The sequence below is a fragment of the Bradysia coprophila genome (genome assembly GCF_014529535.1).
Source record: "Bradysia coprophila strain Holo2 chromosome X unlocalized genomic scaffold, BU_Bcop_v1 contig_12, whole genome shotgun sequence".
NCBI classification, from domain to species: Eukaryota; Metazoa; Arthropoda; class Insecta; order Diptera; family Sciaridae; genus Bradysia; species Bradysia coprophila.
The window spans coordinates 4,899,572-4,918,338 of record NW_023503293.1 but is presented as its reverse complement, the minus strand read 5'-3'; the positions used below and the strand labels follow the sequence as shown (position 1 = coordinate 4,918,338).

The 18,767-nt window shown below is 35.5% G+C and overlaps 1 protein-coding gene and 1 long non-coding RNA gene across 2 annotated transcripts; one reads left to right on the top strand and one right to left on the bottom strand.

Moving 5' to 3' along the window:
- LOC119067206 lies at positions 1-851 on the bottom strand. Its single transcript, XR_005085891.1, has 3 exons — positions 803-851; positions 535-636; positions 1-480 (listed from the first exon to the last, which is right to left on the bottom strand). It is a non-coding gene; the product is annotated as an uncharacterized LOC119067206 (long non-coding RNA).
- Positions 852-1,981: 1,130 nt separating this feature from the next.
- LOC119067204 (tyramine beta-hydroxylase) lies at positions 1,982-18,542 on the top strand. The gene is made up of 10 exons (XM_037170046.1): positions 1,982-2,287; positions 16,071-16,291; positions 16,353-16,487; positions 16,551-16,744; positions 16,806-16,926; positions 16,992-17,262; positions 17,330-17,496; positions 17,572-17,754; positions 17,812-17,999; positions 18,069-18,542. Exons 1-10 carry the CDS (start codon positions 2,224-2,226, stop codon positions 18,367-18,369), a joined length of 1,845 nt encoding a protein of 614 aa, XP_037025941.1. The 5' UTR covers positions 1,982-2,223; the 3' UTR covers positions 18,370-18,542.
- Positions 18,543-18,767: the final 225 nt, after the last annotated feature.

The following is an 18,767-nucleotide window of genomic DNA, read 5'->3' as shown; positions in this document are numbered from 1 at the left end:
TCATCACATATCTTTATTGACGTAGTACTAGACATTGACCGGCCGCTTTCAAAAACATTAGACTAACTTTCTAACCGCTAAACATACAACGAAGAGCAAAACCTAATAAACCGTAAACAATAAACGTTGGTGATAATCGTAGATTTATACCTCCGTTTGGTCCAGGCGATGTTGTTTCAGATGGTGTTGAGGCGGAAGGTGTCGATAAAATTGGTGGGATAAATGGTGTTGAGATAGAAGGTGTTGAAGGTGTTGGGTCAGTAGGGCTTAAGGTTGCGTTCCTCAACGGAGGCTCGTTATCGTTGCAGCCGCCTCTGTTATTGCAAATACATTGAAAATGAGCCCAATACTCAAGAGGTCCACCTGCGGTACAATGGATCTCATAGCCCCTAGCAATACATTGGCGGTACACGAACAAGACGGTCGTCGACGTATAGTTTCCGATTACGTAGCAATCCCAATCGGTTACTTGTTCTGTCACTGCAAAGAGGAAAATGTTAGTAAACAGAAGATTGGTACGAAAATTATATTTACCATCGTTGTGGTTGGTACAGTCTGACAAGTACTTAACATCTGCATTGATACAATCAACATGCGGGTTGTCTTGGTTGTGAATACATTGAAGACACTGTAATGCTTAGAAATATTTCTAATTACATAACTGTCAATGTCTGGCGAACGATACGGTGTAGGTCTCTATAATCGTTCACTCTAAGCGTTTGCAAAAAGTGTAAACATATCGCTTCACTATTAACTTTCGTAATATTACAAGGTTCACTGTTACTCCCTAAAAAATTCTTACGATATGCTATGCGGACGAGAAATAAAATCAGACCCAAAAGCGGTCTCATATTATTGTGGTAGATTTTAACTGAGTAATGGGAAAATAACCGCTTCTCTCTCAGTGTTAATCGGAAAACGTTCAATAGAAAATAGACAAATTTCTATGGATAGAAGAACGTGTATTATCTACTCCGCCTCTATATCAAAGACGATAAGGCGATAAGGGCTTCTGATAGTGACGCATAAAGCTACATATCTAATTATAATAGTTTTTAGGTCTGCTACATTAAATTTGACTTCATATTTACCTAGAAATTTTAGGGAAGTTAGAGCTTCTGCTACGGGATCGCTAAATTTTTCTATTGCAACTTTTAAAGTTTCTTTTTAAATACCCAATTTTTGCAGGACGGTGTGTTTGAGACTAAACCTACCTTGCCCGTTTCTCTTCTATATACTCATTGAAGAGTATAACCTGAAGTAAATCATAACTCGCTGATCCATGTACAAACCAGCCAGGACCGCCACCGCAGATAATGGTAATTAGTAGGTGCAATTCGAATTTTAATTTTTCGATTTATAGTCTATTATAATTGGAGCCGTATCATTTCCACTGGTTTGAATGATAGTCTCCAGATGGAAATATGAATTACGAACTGAAAGCTATTCGGAGCTTTCTTATTGAAGAATCATGGGAAAGCCAACTTTTCTACCAAATTCACGTCACCAAAAACTTTAATCGATATTGAAAGCTTTCGACAACTTCTGCTATCTATGAACCTATCCTGGCGAGCTTACAGAGCTTCAAACATGAAGAATATGACAAGGCGTCAAAGCTCTGTGTTTTTATAGAACTTACATGAAAAGCTACTTGGAAAGCGAGTTCAAACCGTGAAGTTGAAACTTTTTTGAAAGCTCCCTTTCATCAAATACTGAAAACGTAGATGGTACTTCCACCATCAACATAGTTCTTCCACCACATTAGCTTACGGTTAAACAGTACACGATTTTTCTCATTTGATTGAAGCTCTAGGTATAGCTAGATTAAACGATGGTATTTGGGTTGTTCATAGTTGATGGAAAATAATATAGTCGCACGTATTTAGTTGTGCTCGTCGGTACGTTCGTCTTTTGTTCGAAAGTGTTGCTGTGTGTATACTATAATATGCTCTGTACATATAAATATGTTCGGAAGCATTCAATGCCTGTGTATGTCTCGGTCGTCCTGTGTGTCATCTCGCACAGTATAAATACCAGTCTGTAAACAGGAACTGCTGTTAATCGTTCAACGGTATTTGATGTAGAAAGTTTTGTGATTTCAAATTTTCATTAAAGCAAATTTTTTTTCCGTCGGTGATAATATTGTACGCGAAACGTGTGTTAAAAGTCTTTTAAAGTAACATTTTCGCATTATAACGCACGTGGAATTTTCGGGTGAAAATTATGATGCGAGTTGTGACGGTTGGAGTTATTTTGAAAATTTTAATTATGATTGTTGATGGAAATAGTAAGTACATTTGCATACAGGTGACTGACTAACGTTGAAATTAGTAAAACTTTGTTCATGGGAATTGAATTGGAAAAGTTTAATAAAAGTTTCTCTTACGAATGATGGGGAAATTACTGGAAAAATTATGTCGGCAAAAGATTTAATTTATTATCTCAAAATAAAGAGAATCTTTGTTCCATCAGTGTTAGCTAAACCTTTGTGCTACGAATTGTTGTCTCGTTTGATTGATGGATGGATATGTGCTGTGTGCTTATGCCTGTCTAAGAAAGTGAAGCAACTGTATTGTTTCACGAAGAATTAATTTGTGATGAAAGAGATTTGTTTTCCATCTACTTTGCCAGAAGGTGTGTGTATATGGCATAGGTAAAACATTCTAAGATTCCAAGAAATCCATTCCACTCTGCCATAATTTTCCCTATAGTCAAATAAACTTTATGCGAAATTCCAGTTAGTTAGTTTTCCGTGTTCACATCCAAAAAGAAAGCATAAATAAATTAAGATATCACTGTTTTTGGGGTGGAGCGTGAAATGCCAGGTTGTCATACTATATAGCAAATAAGTTGGGCTATTTTTACCGCATAATCTCATGGGTATTCTATTGAAGATGATTTATTTAAAGTTAAAGTTCTTGCAAAAATTACCCGAAGGTAAAACTTTATGTCGTCAGTCAAGACTGGCGGCTCGTTCAGCATTTATTTATGCAACCCATAATCACAGGTTTCGATCGAATCGAACTCATTAAAGTCATTTATCAGGTACCTATCTTTACCTACGTTTTTTTTCTACAAACTTTGGTATTATGGTAATTAAAGTTGCATCTGCAAAAGAAATTTATCACTCCTTGTGTTCAGGCTCGTTTAACTTGAAATTTATTTTCATGTTGCTGAGGTTAGCTGTGCATAAAATTTTCGTAATAATTGGTGCGACATCGACATATTGTCTAGAAAATGTGACGGTAGAATTTAAAGGAAAAGTTTTTTTTTTGAATTTGGAAAAATTATTGGATATTTGGAAAATGGTGACAACAGCATATTCATGAAATTATTTTAGCGAAATTTCTTTGACTTACGTTAATTTTCCCGAATTTTTAAAGGTTAAAGGATTATGATTAAAACACCTAGCAATCATCATTTACTACATTTTCTTAGCAAAACTAATTTGAGGGCCGAAGACGTTGACGTTAAGTCAAGCGAATTTATTATTCCCCACGCGAGTCAGTGTTTTACTTGTATACTTTTCTTTTAAACATTTTCAAACTACCACACTGTGGTGTTGATTGATCTCGTCTTTTCTTGGGATCAACAAACTTCACAAGAAACTTCGACGACTTTTAAAGTTTGTCTAAAGAAAAATTATTTTCACAGATGTCTGAATTAACATGCAATTTAATGTGGTTGTTAGTGGCAACCTAGGAAACATTCAAAGTGAAATAGGTCCCACCTCATGAGTGGGCCAGGTCCCTTGACTGGTGAATTTATCAAAGGAGGTTGAAACATTCTTTTATTTTAACTTAAAATAGAGTAGACCTATAAATTAGGGTCATAAAATGCACACGCTGCAATGAGTTAAAACCAACTGTAAAAAGAAACTGTCGAAGACATCTTTAACTCTCTTGTAAAACAGGAAGTGTATGCATTGTTACTACTGATGTGAAGTCAATGACTTAAATTTCAAAAGATCTTTGAAATACGGATTCAGAATTACTCAAGTTATCGAACTATTAAGCTTCAAAGACATTTCAGTATTTTCCGTTTTTTTTGCGAACATTTCACATAAAATCGACCATAGTGCAGTTAAAGACGTATTATCTGACATAACTTTTGTTTGAACTACAAACGTCCAGTTGATCTTTTCTCTCAGTTACTGAGGATGCAACATCGATTCCAATAATATTTAATAGTTATTTATCTACCAAGGTAGGTATGAAGGTATTTTTTCGCACTAGATGTCGAGGCGAAGCCGAGGTCGACAAGACGTCGTGTGCGAAAAAATACCGGCATACCTACCGTGGTAGATACAACGTTTTTCGCAATTTCGGGCCATAATCACCTTTCCAATGCAAAATATTACCAAAATTTCTACCAAACATTCACATGCAAACATGAATTCATTTGAACGATCAAGCAACCTGTTCTATATACACATTGCAATGCGATGTATAGCCGAATGGCTATGGTCGTTGCTTGGTGTTTGGAAGAATTTTGGTGTTGGATGTTCAAATCCTGGTCTGTGCAAAGTTTTTATTTATAAAATTTAGTCTTTCTTAAAGGTACTGACCTATGCAGCGTGCGAAAAAAATGTGAAAAAGCCCAAGTGCGAAAAAATAATCAAAAACGCACTGTGAAATAAATACCTCCAAAACGACATTAAATGGATGCATGGAAAGGTGATGATTATGGACCGGAATTGCGAAAAGTTATTTATATATCTAGGTGAAATAATAGCAGTGAAAAGGTGCTATTGTTTCGCCTTCGGTAGATAAAAGAGCGTATTCATTGAATACTATTCACCTCTGTCCAAATGTTTATTCAGACACTTGGGGTTATAACATTCGCCTTCGGCCCATGCAATAACTCCCCAAGTGTCTAAATAAACATGTGGACAGAGGTGAATAATCTACTATTATCGCATACGGTGTGTGTATGTATTGTGCGCTATATACACGACGTACATAAGTAAACAAATTTACCCTAGACTCTAGGGCCTAGAGAGCTAAAGGTTTTGCAAGCAAAATTATATTACTAGAAAAAGAGATGTTTGCCTACTGCGATAAAATACCTCACTGATATAAGGCTGTATATAAGATACTCGTACTAATACTCGCACAAGCTCTCGTATACGTACACGTCTCTTATATACAGCCTTATAGCAGTAAAAACAAAATTCAAAACAAATGAAGTAAAAGATTTCTGAAATCAATCTCTGAAAATCTTTGATCAAATGAAGTAATAGATCAGATAGTAAAACTGTTAATATGTTTGCCGTCTGTAATAGGTTAAAAAAACTGAACTGCCAAAATACTCAATAAATCTATTTCTTCCTTTGTTCGAAATGATTTCGAATGACATCCTTCGATTTATTTGTAGGATGTACATTGCTACATAATTTCAATAGACGCATTTAGATAATTTTTTAGCTCAGTTTTCAGTTTATTTATGGATAAATTCCGGGTACTGCAAAAGGTCATGGTTACATTAACTTTAAATAAAATTTATGTATTCATAAGATGCATTGCAAATCAAAATTTAAAAACTTTTTTATTTTTGGCGGTCGGACGAAATTGGACAGATGCAAGATATATCCGTGGTAACACTTTATGACTATTTTTCACAAAAGCATAATGGCTTAGCTAACCTGAATCTGTCCAAACTAAATTATCTGAAAATTAGTTAGAAAAACGGCTTATTTATTATTCAGTCATTACTATGAGCAATGATATACAATGAATTTTAAGATATATAAATCGAAATACGGCTTTCCTACGTTGATGACTGGCATTCTGGCTATAATTTTTAGCGCGAATACTAGACGTTGATAATGAGACTGTAATCGATAATGATTTTATTATTTGTGCTGATTAAATACTTTCGTAACACAAATAAGCGTCGACCACCGGTTAACGTAGCTTCACATTATAGTGAAATGTAAATATATGAAGATATCGCGAACAATTTGTATGAAGGACAAATTCAACGTATCTGGATTTTTGACGAGTATGGTACCCATTGAATCCTTGCCTCATTAAGAGTTCAACGAGGTATATTTTGCCTCTCTCGGAATTGTCGTTTTCGTGGTAAAGCTGTTTGAAAAATCGTTGGTTTTCAGGTGGAATTGTTTCATCCTGATTATCTCGGGTAAGGGGTCGACTTCGTTCAAATTTAAGGGGACTGTAGTGCTAGCCTAGGCCGATCACATAAGCTATCAAGTACGTCTGGATGTTGTATTAGGAAAAAAAATTCTCTGACATAACGCCTGCGCGCATCAGCAAACCTGACGGTTTAGGGCTCCATAGGAAGGCGTAGGCTCGGTACTTCCTAAAAATATAAAAACGGCACTGGAGGGTCTATTGGCAATAAGAGATAGGGCAATTTCTAAAATGTCACCTAGTGCTCCAAAGAACTTTCGACCCGTTGTCGACCTTTCATTTTTTTACCTTAGATTTATTCCAATGATAATTTTCCCGACTTTACTTCTTACATAAAATGCGATTTTGGTAAACTTTTATGAAGCAGCTGAGTTTGTGCTTGGTTGAATGCGTGTGATAAATGCTCCTCGGACCTTGGGCTACATTATGGAACAGTTTGTTGCACCAAGAAAACTAAATTCACCGCAGCGAGTCACTAAAGTACCCGATGGTCACTTTTTACCAGAAATTATCGCTTTCATTTTGTCCGATGTTTTTTTAAGAAAAAACCTATTTAAAATGGTTGGTAATCTGTTATATACATCGATGACAAAAATAAATGATGAACTATATACAATGTTGTTTTATAGCAAGAATAAATGTTACAAATTAACGAAGTAAAAGATTTTATTTCGAACACTCTCAAACAATGGAAGTGATAGATTAAATGACTATTTTGGAACTTTATTACTTTATTAATTTGCTCAGAGCTTTCAACTTTTAATAATAATTGGAAACGACGTTGCAACTCAATAACTAACTGAACGTGTGTTGTTCAACGAACTTACCACTATCATCCACATAAAATTGCATGTAATTCAAACATCAGAGAAAACATTTTTTCGTCAGTGAAAAGTTAATAGTTGTGGTGTTCTCTTGTGACGTTTGTTGATCCGACGAGAAGTTGAGCTCATTCATCATGCTATTCATTTTTATTTTTCTTCCGAGCAGATCCAACATTTTTTTTATTTCCTGCACCATGCGAAAGATGGCCATTACAAAAAGAATATTTTCTGTTAATTTTACGTAAATTCCTTTGTGACAATCCATTTTTGCATGCGGCAGGCAATAAGCCATAATCATAGCACTGAACAGTTTCGCTTGTTTCGCTGGCTCCAGATCTCGTTTTTTCAACGGGTTTTGAAAGGTTGTGTACGAGCAAGTTGGATCTATGGAAACGGGATCGTGAGTGCATCGTGAAGGTTTCTGTTTTTTTTTGACTTTTTGTTTGTTTGCTTGAATGTTGACTGAATTTTCACTGTTTTCTTGCTACGTTTCGGGGTTTCCTTCACAGTAGCTTTCCGTTTATGCCCAAACATTCCATCAGTAGATGGCAAATTTTCATTGTAAATTTTTAATGCTCGTTCAATCGAAAATTTACTGCTGACTTGGGAAGGGATCAAGGGAAACAACTGATGATGGCTGGATCACGCTAGCCTCAGACCGCCACTGAGTCCCGAGGTCGAAACAGCGGCTTCATTGTTTTCACTTCAAGTGATCCATGTGGGAGACATTTTACCTGTGAATTCTTGTTCGCCTGTTTCATTTTTTGTAGATATTTTTTTTGTAAACGTTTTGACTGTGATTTCTTAAGAGTTTGCTCGTAGACACTGCAGCTTAAGTTGCTTGCGTTTACAGGCATTTCAGCTTCTTGAATTTATAGGCATTTCAGCCACTTTCAATACCTCTTGGTAGGCATTTCAGCTTTTCAGTTTGTTCTTTTCGAATCTTTTCGAAGTTTTTAGTGTAATAGCCTCGCGCTGTGGGTGAGTTCAACTGTTGCATTTAGTCCGTTGCTAAATCGTAACGTAAAAAAACCCGGCGCTGGCCTTTCTGTTCAGTGCTACGCCAGAATACATTGAATGCTGCTACGTAATTCATTCATTCTACACTTGTCGAAAAGACATCGAACGTGTTGCTCAAGAAACACAACTGTGAGTTTGTTGAGTAATGAACTTTTACAAAATACAACGTAACAATGTATATTGCAGCATCTCATGGAAATAATTCAAAAACCATCTTTGTAATTTCCAAATTTTTTCACAAAATCATCTTCAATTTCAAATGGGTGGATAGAAATCTTCAGATTTTTTCTATCAGAATTATACAAACAATTTTATATATTCTATGCTATTCGCTATTCGAAGAGATCCTCTGAACAACCCTGCAATAATTTATTTTAATACACAAATCGACTGTTACGCAAACAAAAATTGTTATACCCTTACATTATACAAACGACAATGCCATCGTCCATTCCATTAAAAAAACAAAAATGAAATACGTAATTAGATATTCCATTATCTTTTGCATAACAAGAGCACGGATAACGTGTTCGACATAAAAAAATATTAGCTCCGTTGACACCTGAAAGAAAGTCACATTTTTACGAAGCGTTCTGTTGTTGATGTAGTACTTGAAGTAAAGTTGCACACAAAGAACACCAACGTTTTTAAGCAAACACAATTTCTCTTTATAGCACCTTACAGACTTGCAGTATTCAACAAAGTAATAATTTGAAATTCATGAAATTCACTTTGTGACCGATATCAAGCTTACTGACTTGTTGAGCAGAGGAAACTAGGTCGAATAAAAGTTCTTCAAATCAGGGACTATTTTTGGGAAAACCTTTTCCATAATTTCTTGAATATCCCCTCATTTTCCTAGATTTTCCCGAAAAATACTTTTAGGAAAACTTGCAAAAACAAATCGGAAAATTGAAAATGTGGGAAATGAAGGAAAAATTGACAAAAGTTTTCCCAAAAAATGTCCCTGCTTCAAATTATTTACTATTTTAAAACAATCGAAAAATTTGTTCGAAAATCGAGACATATTTGAGTATAGGTATTGAAACAAGGGCATTGCAATTTATCTGAAAACCAGAGTCTAATTCGATTAATGGATCAATTTGTCAGACTTAGAAAGATAGAGAGAAATTTTTAAATTACACGAATGTTACATTTTATCTATATTCTCTATCGTTACAAACATCGTTTGATGTGTCATTCGTTGCAAGAATCGAAGTTAAGACAGGTGTATATTTCGTCGTTCAGAAACCGTTGATGGAAGAACTATATATCATGTACATGGCAGTTAATCACACAAACCAACAAGATTCTTCCGATGTCACCAAAAACAAACAACAAATTTACTAACGAAGACCATCATAGCATAATTGCGCATAATTGATGCCTTAATTGGTTTATTAATTTGAAATTAGATAGCTGTGTGCCATTGGCAATATTTTAATTAGAAATAAAAATCGATTTCTACCTGAACACATCCCCATTCAGCATACAGCAAATAATATCATAACATATGGAATAGTATATACACATGCAAAGCTGACGATGTAATAATATTTTCAGAAATGTTGCAACATCACTGAGTAAATTTAGCCCATCAATCCGACACATATTCTAATTTTCCATATATCAATTTCTAAAATAGTCTGGTGTTTATTGGTGGATATATCTGAAAATATATCATGGCAGAATCAATCATCGGCTATTGTTGCTTCAACATTAATGGATTTATTTGGTGTACGGTTTGTTCGTTCGATGCATTAAAATTTATGTGTGCCACATTTCAATGAGCATTTGAATTTGTTCGATAATTTTTCATAACGCAAAAAAGTGACACAAATAAATCTCTTCAGCTGTTAAAAATGATTTCAGATCAGATAGAGCAGGTACTTGGACAAAGGAGCTTCAGCTAGAGTCCGATCTCTGGGTGATAAGAAGTTGAACCAAGAGTAATTCGGGTAGGAACAAGGTAACTAGTCGAAGCACATTAACACTCTATTTGGGTAATTCGTTGTTTCAATTTCGCCAATAACTTCACTTAACACATCGATAATGATTCTGATCGACTGGAATAAAAAGCAGGGGAGGCGGTGCCGTACACTACGACTATCGAATCAGATAGAAACAATTAATATGAAATACAAGTAGATCATTGTCAATCTGTTCGGTACTGACATATAACTTACATGCTAGGCTAGAAGAATTTGGTGGAGTGAAGTTGCTGCACATTCCTTCTATTCCGTAACAATAAGATACAGAACATGGCAGCAGTTTGCTGCTTACACGGGTAGTCATCTGTTATTAATAGCAACGGGGAAAATGAACGATGTGCTCAAGCTCAAATTTATATATCAAAATATAAGGACAGATTAATGAAGTAAAAGATTTTGTATTAAAAAACATGTTTCAACAAATAAAGTAATAGCTTCAACGATCATAGAATTATATACGTGACGTTTGTAAGAGGTTGTGGCATTAAATCTAGCATCGAAACAGTAGTAAAACAAAAACGAAACCATAGCACTGTCAAGCACCGAAGCTGACTTTGACTTCGGTCCTTGAGAGTGCTATTGCGAAACCATACGGGGGAAAAATGAAAAATGTTTTTGATGTGAAAGACTCACTCTGTTTCTTATTCGAAAGAAATTGGTTGGAACTTTGTCATATTTTGTTCACGTAAAACGCAAAGACCAATTTAAAAAAATTGAAACTCGTCGAGAAAAAGCAAGAATATGATGATATGGGTGAAAAGAAATAAAGTGGTTGGGAAAGAAGCGAATTGGTAGTGAGGGATATATTATCCATGCACTTTCATCTAATTAAGTGCTTATAAGTAACTTCATTTGGTGCACTTACATACTCATATATGCATTGGACTATGTGGAGTCTGCTAATTATTCAGCAGTGTTCAATGTTTGTTTTGATGAAGTGAAAAATTTTCATTTTGCGCCCTTGATGTAGCTTCAACCCTCTTAAGCGTACAATGATTAGTTATTCCATTTAGTTCAAGAAAGTGTTTGTTACAAAATGAAATAATTAAAAAATTCCTAGGGATCAAAGTGGCAGTTCATTTGAAAGTGCAGAAGCCAAGCAAATTAGTATTATGACCGGCTTTATATCAATTAACATCGGGACTACATACCAAAGTGTAATGAAAATAAAGCACCGTTGACTTGCATATATAGTTTCAGCTATATGTCCAATCCCAAACCATCCAGACTGTGAAAAAAATAATGTTCAGAATATGGTTCAAAAACTATGTTACATGGGAAAAAAGCCATTTATGTCGGGAACGTAAAACTCTTAGCTTATGAGTATTCATCAAATTGTAAGGTTGTGTATGCTTTACATCCATCCGCCAGTTCATCGTACCACTCGCGTATGCAAATCTAACGCTATATTCGGTTTACTTGAAATTTATATCAGGTTTCTAGCACAACATCCGACTATTATGAAGAACTAAAGTTCTCTTATAAAAGGAATCAGGTAGAAGACACTTTTGTACGTGTATACCTTAATTCGTTCGTCTATAATCCTATGCCCGCATACTGTGAGTATTGGGGGAGGGCGAATACGAGAAAAGCAATAAATGACACCGACTTAAGAACTTATAAATGCCGCAGAAAATACCAAAAATTCCTCTCACATACTTTTTGCATATTATTCACATACCGCCGTAGAAGACAATGAAAGGACTTTATTAAATCGTGTTGGAATTCTCTTTAACCCAATTTTATCATATTTTTTTTTGCCATCTTCTCCGTTTAATGATCATTTATTCATATTGCAGAAGAAAGTATAATTTACACTATGAAAACCAAAAATTTACTTGGAACGAGAGAATGGGGTGGGAGGATGATGATAGTTCAGTTTGAGCGGTTCAGATGTGTTATACAGATTCTGTACGATGGTAGGCAATTGAGACAGTACTTTATGGTACTATATTACACGAGCATTTATATATATAAAAAAAATATCTCTGTAGGTAGAGAATAGTCCAGTTCAGACAAAAAAAAAGTTTCGAGTTGTATCGAGGCACATCATCTAATTGTTTCCTATGATCTAGTAGAACAATTTTGTAGAAGATAGTATTAAAAAAATTTCACTCTCCGGGCTGCGCAAAGAATTTGCATTTTCTTATAATTCGCTAAAAGTGAACATTTTTAGCGAATTCTAAGAAAATGTAATTTCTTTGCGCAGCTCGGAGAGTGAAAATTTTTACACAGTTTCTTTTACAAAATTGTTCTACTAGATCATAGGAAACAATTAGATGATGTGCCTCGATACAACTTGAAACTTTTTTTTTGTCTGAACTGGACTAGTAGAGAATGTTGTGCTGGGGGTGAATATTTTGTATGGGTTGTATCCTACCAAAGCTTAAAAAGTTATACAGCATGTGTTACAAAAAGATTGTGTCGTGATATGGAAACAGAATTGTATTATTCAACGAACGAGATTCATTTTTCACATTATACTAATTAAAGTTATTTTATGGGGAATTGGGCTATGAGTAGATTTAATTAATATAAATTTGAGTGTAGAGTATCTGCTTCAAATAAAAAAAAAAAAATCAGAAAAATGTGAAGCGAAACAAAAACTTTTTTTTCAGCAAAATCAATAACTAACTAATTGATTGGAGTTAAGTTTGAGGTAGGTATATGTTGGGGATAATGTGTTAAATAATAAATATCACTGTCGGTCGGTGATAGTTTAGAGGAAGCAATTTCTGGTCGTTGCCGGGGGGATTGGTTAGTGCGTTCCGTTTCGAAAAGTTTTATTGATTTCCTGTTGTATTTTTTAAACCAGCATTTGATTTGTAACAGACCAAAACATAAATTAAAATTTGAAATTGCGACCCGTGTCAGTGTTATTAACGGAAAAGATCATGTCTATCAATAGTTTGCTTTGAAATTGCCAGTGTGGTATCACACTTTTCGAGAAAATTTATATTTATTGGAGCGGTTAGGTCACAGGTGTCACAGAATTCGCATACAAGTCACTACCTCATAAGGCCACGGTTTGAAATCAATGTCATTAATTTTGACACTACCTAAATTGAAAAGGTTTGTTATGTCAAAGCTGAAATACAGCCAAAGATACGAAGTACATAGTAATACTAAGTACGTTAATTCCCAATAGTTATCGACTTCGAACTAGCATACTTACAATGTGGGAACAGGATGAACACTTCCGAATTACGATAGTTTTAACTTCACAACAGCCTGTTCCTATGGTATCAAGTTGAAATTGAGAGTCACACACAGGTGCTGGATTCACTTTAACGAAATCAGTTTAATTTAACACAAGTCTGACCTCTTTCTTTAAAATTTTAGAATTTAAGACGGCAGACTGGTGTCAAGTTACTTAGTACTGGCATTTGATGTAATGGGATCCTGCCTGTAAATTGGCGTATCCAATTTTTGTCACCAGACTGTTTCTAGATCCTGCAAGGATACAGGCAGTGCATATTTCAGTCAGCTTATAATGAAGATATTGAAATGTAAAAATAGAATCATTTTTTGTTGAAGTGTCTGTCGTGCATGACATAGTTCTTACACGACAGAGCTTTCAATAAAAAATACTATTTCTCTACTCAGTGACAAAATGAGACACTTTCGTTGCCTTTTTTAGAAAAAATGTTGTATGCAACGCGGTGATAAATGCTTTTTTAGGCACACAAAGTGGCATTGTCACACTCAACCCTAAAGTGGTTTATCGATAGCGTATATTCCTACTACAATCTTTATGTTGCATTAACATCTTAATTTAGTATTTAAATTTTTACAATATGTTATAGTTATAACCGAGATGATGGGTACTTGTACTCTGGGAAGTCCTACCACTCTACCTAGGTCCTAACTAAGTAAATTTAAAACTTCTCATGTATTAATTAAGGATCCTTCAGAGTTATTCTTCGAACAGAAATTCTACAGAGATTACTGTAATTTGATCTTGCAGCCACACTATAACATAAATGCAAAATTTAGCATACCCAGATAAAGCAAATAAATTCTATCACAAAGATGCTACTTGTAAAATGTTCTAAAAATGTTGAGGCAAAAGAAGTGGTTTAGCGTTTGATGTTTCAAATTGCATGTGTGTGTACAGTTGTTACGAAATTTTGTTTCACAATCTGAATTCCATCTAAAAGCCAATGAACACAAGTTTTTTGCTTACTTAATACAAGGATGCAACATTATGACGTCATTTAATTAGTTTCATTCGTATGATAATCACAATCCGACTAGGCATCTTCGATAATTTATTCGATTGATAACATATCTATATACTGAAAGTGAAAATGTGAAAATGTTTGTCACACTTTGTTCGTTCCTTGATGCCACGATAACTTGAGTAATTCTAAGCGGATTTCCAAATTTTTTTTTTATCGACGAGGAATTAAATCCTTTAGATCAAGTTCGAAGATGGGCTATGAAGGACCGATGATCTTGAAGATATTCCCAAAAGAATTTTTGTCTTGTTGCTTGATTCCACGACTTGAGTAATTCTAAACGGATTTCCAAAAACTTTTTTTTAATCGACGAGGGATTAAATTCCTCAGATCAATTTCGAAGATGAGCTATGAAGGACCGATGATCTTAAATATATTCTCAAAAAAAATTTTGTCTTGTCGCTCGATTCCACGATAGCCTGAGTAGTTTTCGACAGATTTCCAAAAAAAAAATTATTCGACGAGGAATTAAATTTCTGAAGTTAAGTTCGAAGTATAACAGACGGGTGATCTTAAGGATATTCTTAAAAGATTTTTTGAGTTGTCGCTTGATAACACGATAACCCGAGTATTTCTTAACGGATTTCCAAAAACTTTTTTTTTATTCGAAGGGTAATTAAATTCCTGAGGTTATTTTCGAAGATGGGCTATAAAGGACGGATGATCTTAGAGACATTCTTGAAAGAATTTTTGTCTTGTCGCTTGATAACACGATAACTCGAGTAATTCTTAACGGATTTCCAAAAACTTCTTTTTATTCGAAGGGGGATTAAATTCCTGAGGTTAATTTTGAGGATGGGCTATAACGAACGATTGATCTTAGAGATATTTCCAAAAGAATTTTTGTCTCGTCGCTTGATAGCACGATAACTTGACTAATCCTCAACAGATTTAAAAAAAAAAATTATTCGACTAAGAATGAAATTCGCGAGGGTAACCAGATCATCTGTCTACTTATCATATGGAGTAGTTTTCGACAGCTTTCCAAAAACGTTTGTACTGAAATTACTCGTTAATGGAAATACTGGAGTAATAATCCGTGATTTATTCCGAAAAAACTTGCTGTCTATGCTGTCTTGGCTAGGGAAAAAAATGAACGAGTGTGAACTTTGCGGCCAGAGCGAAGAAAGGGCCGTAATCACACGAGTTGCATACCTTATTCATAAGCAAATAGGGCCAATTTTCAGTAGAACATCGAAAATATTTGCAGTTTAATTTGAAACATTCAGCTACGCTGTTTCGATTGACAACTTTGTCGAACGAAAATATTCCCTTAGAATTATTTCCTGAGAAAGTCTTATAATCTAGAAAAATTCAACGAGTGCGAACTTTGCCAGAGCGAAGCGAGGGCCGTATCCATCCACACGAGTTTAAATTTATTTAAGAGTTTGGCAAGAAATACATCCTCATTCCAGCGTCTTTCAGCTATCAGTCAGTCAGTCAAGGGACCTGACCCACTCATAGGCCTAGTGGGGCCTAGTTTACTAAGTATCGATTATCAATATTTTCAAAAAAAAAAAAATGAGCATCATTCGAACGCTTCATCGATAATGGATTAATATTGATGTATAATCGTTAAATATCGACAGATAGCTCGATAAATATTGACTGATATCAGATATTGTCGATATTGTAAATTTTATCATCAATTAAGATATTTTTCAATGAATATGCCTGAGTACGACAAGTATACCGTTGAGTATCGCAAGTGAAAAGAATGAAATGTAGTGTATTGGAATCGCTGGAAGTTATACTTTCGTAGCTGTACTTGTCGGAAAAGATCCATCTGCGTTAAATTAATTTATTTAATTGATGACTACAGTTTCATGTTTATCACAGGACTTGCCAATACTAAGCTGCATACCCTACTCCTAGACCATAAGAAAATTAAGCTTAGCTGGTTAATAGACTGGAACAAGCAGGAAGTAATGTTCAATGTTGACAACGCATTTTCGGCCAAAAACAAATGGTTTTCGTTTGGATTTTCCAAAAGAGGCGATATGGAACAATCGGACTTATGCTTATTTACAAAAGAGAACGACATTTTCGATGTAGCTGTTGTGAGTAGAATATCTGGAAATTTTCCTCTCATTTCCTTAAATCTAAAACCTTAAACCGCAGGACGCTTACGTTGGTGATGATGGAAACATATACAAAGATGTGCAACAAGATTGTCACGTGTTACGTATGGACGACAAATCAGTTGCCTTTAAACGGAAGTTCAGCACTTGCGATCCACAGGATTTTGATTTTCATGTGATTGATTGAAATTAATTGACAATTTTCGCTTTCTACAATAATTTCGATTGCGTCCAATAGGAAGGAACCATGTATGTGTTGTGGTCGCAAACAAATGATACTGTCAACTTCTCTCAAAACTCAGAAGCCACGCCACAAACTAGCATCATGAAGGAAAACTTCTCCACACAGCATAGAAAATCATCAAGTCTTAACACTAGTGGAATGGTTATGGGGCAACTGTTACGGGCAGATAAATTGGAAATACCGGAGAAGTTGATACTTAAACGATAATTTCGGTGAGCGGGTCCGTAAAAATCTTTAAATTTGTTTCAGGAACGTCGAAGAAGTGACCATTACGTTAAATAAAATAAAAGTTCCAGCCAAGGACACGACGTACTGGTGCCGAATTCAAAAATTGGACGATTTTGTCAAACGAAAGCATCACATCGTTCAGGTTCACATTGAAAAATCCAAAGACATTCCGTTCTATCTTTCTGATATCTATCGTAATTCCAATAGTTCGAACCAATCATAACCAGTCCATCGATTGTTCATCATATGGAAGTATTCCATTGCGAGACGGATGTCGACGTTGATATACCACTGTATGAGGGCAATTGTGACGATTTACCAACTGAAGCGAAAGTTTGTTCTCGGGTGATTTCGTTGTGGGCTATGGGAGCCAGTACGTTCACATATCCGAGACAAGCCGGCTTACCGATTGGAGGACCAAGCTATAATCCATACATTCGATTGGAGGTTCATTTTAACAATCCGGATATTTTGGACGGTATGTAACCATAGCCACAGGTCTCACGGTGATCCGATGCAGATGAACCTGGATTTCCAAATTTTAGGGATTGTTGATAGCTCCGGAATGAAAATTAAAATAATCTCGGAATTGAGAGAATTCGATGCTGCTATAATGGAACTTGGTCTTGAATACACTGATAAAATGGCGATTCCACAAGGACTAACCGCTTTTCCATTAAGTGGCTACTGTATCTCGGATTGCACCAAAGCTGTGAGTATTGCGTATGGCTGTGCCACAAATGTTATTTTCTTACGGGAATGGATTAACACAAAATATTTTCAACAGGCACTACCATCGGATGGCATTACAATATTTGGTTCGCAGTTACACACTCATCTGCGTGGCGTCCGCATTCTAACTAGACATTTTCGAGGAGCTACAGAACTGCTACCGGTCAACCGCGATGATTATTATTCTCACCATTTCCAAGAAATACGCACGTTACGCTACAAGCCGAATGTCCTACCGGTAAAAGTTTATCGAATGTTTTGATTACATTGATCAATATTGCAATATTTCAAACAGGGAGATGCATTGGTAACAACTTGTTATTATACCACTGAGGGATACAATCAGACAGTGCTCGGTGGTTTTGCCATTAGTGATGAAATGTGCGTCAATTACATTCAGTATTACCCAGCTACCAAATTGGAAGTGTGCAAGAGTTCGGTATCCGAAAAGACCCTGGAAGATTACTTCAACTACATGCACAAGTAAGGGGCAATACGCTTCGACAAATCCTTAAAGACGATTCTAATCGCCAATTTCTGTTGCTTAATTAGTAAGGAGCACCAAAAAAGCATTCAAATCGATGGTGCAAGATCGGACAATTATCGCTCAATTGAATGGACAAAAAGTCGCGTCGACGAACTGTGGACCATGTACACACAGGAACCGTTGAGCATGCAATGTAATCGTTCGGACGGCTTCCGTTTCGATGGCTTTGAATGGGAAGGCAGCAATGTAACTCCCGTAACATTGCAGATACCAGTGCAAAGTGGAAAATGTGAAAATTATAATCCGTTCGGTGTAATACCCCTCGAGCAGGGAAAGTGTGGATTTTTGGGCGAATGTATTTATTGAAGGAAAATGTGTTTTTTTATGTTTACATCTTGATCTTGTTCTCCTTGCTCTGCCGCTGATGTACTAATATCAAAGTATCAAAATCGTCTGAAAGACCCAGAGAACAATCAGATGTTTGAGAATCGTCCGGCAATGCTTAGACCATTCAATCAGAAACGAATGTTTCATCTTTTTCAAAAATATCAGAGTCGTTCAATTCGAATTTAAGAGTGGCAGAGCAACGAAACAATTAATAATGCCAATCCTTTGATAATGCCGATCTTGGTCAATATTTTTACGGAAGGTAAATCTATTTCGCATCAAATATTGTATAAGAGAATCGTTGCCGGATTATGTCTTCCGGCAAATTATATGGACACAGTCAATAGGTCAAACTGTTGAATATTGACCAAGTGAAT

What these genes read in the sequence shown, in the direction of transcription:
- LOC119067204 (XM_037170046.1), top strand. Translation starts at nt 2,224, where the DNA reads ATGATGCGAGTTGTGACGGTTGGAGTTATTTTGAAAATTTTAATTATG. An exon ending in GAAAGCATCACATCGTTCAG is followed by an intron (nt 16,927 to 16,991) that starts GTTCACATTGAA and finishes TAATTCCAATAG; the next exon opens with TTCGAACCAATCATAACCAG. An exon ending in TACTTCAACTACATGCACAA is followed by an intron (nt 18,000 to 18,068) that starts GTAAGGGGCAAT and finishes TTGCTTAATTAG; the next exon opens with TAAGGAGCACCAAAAAAGCA.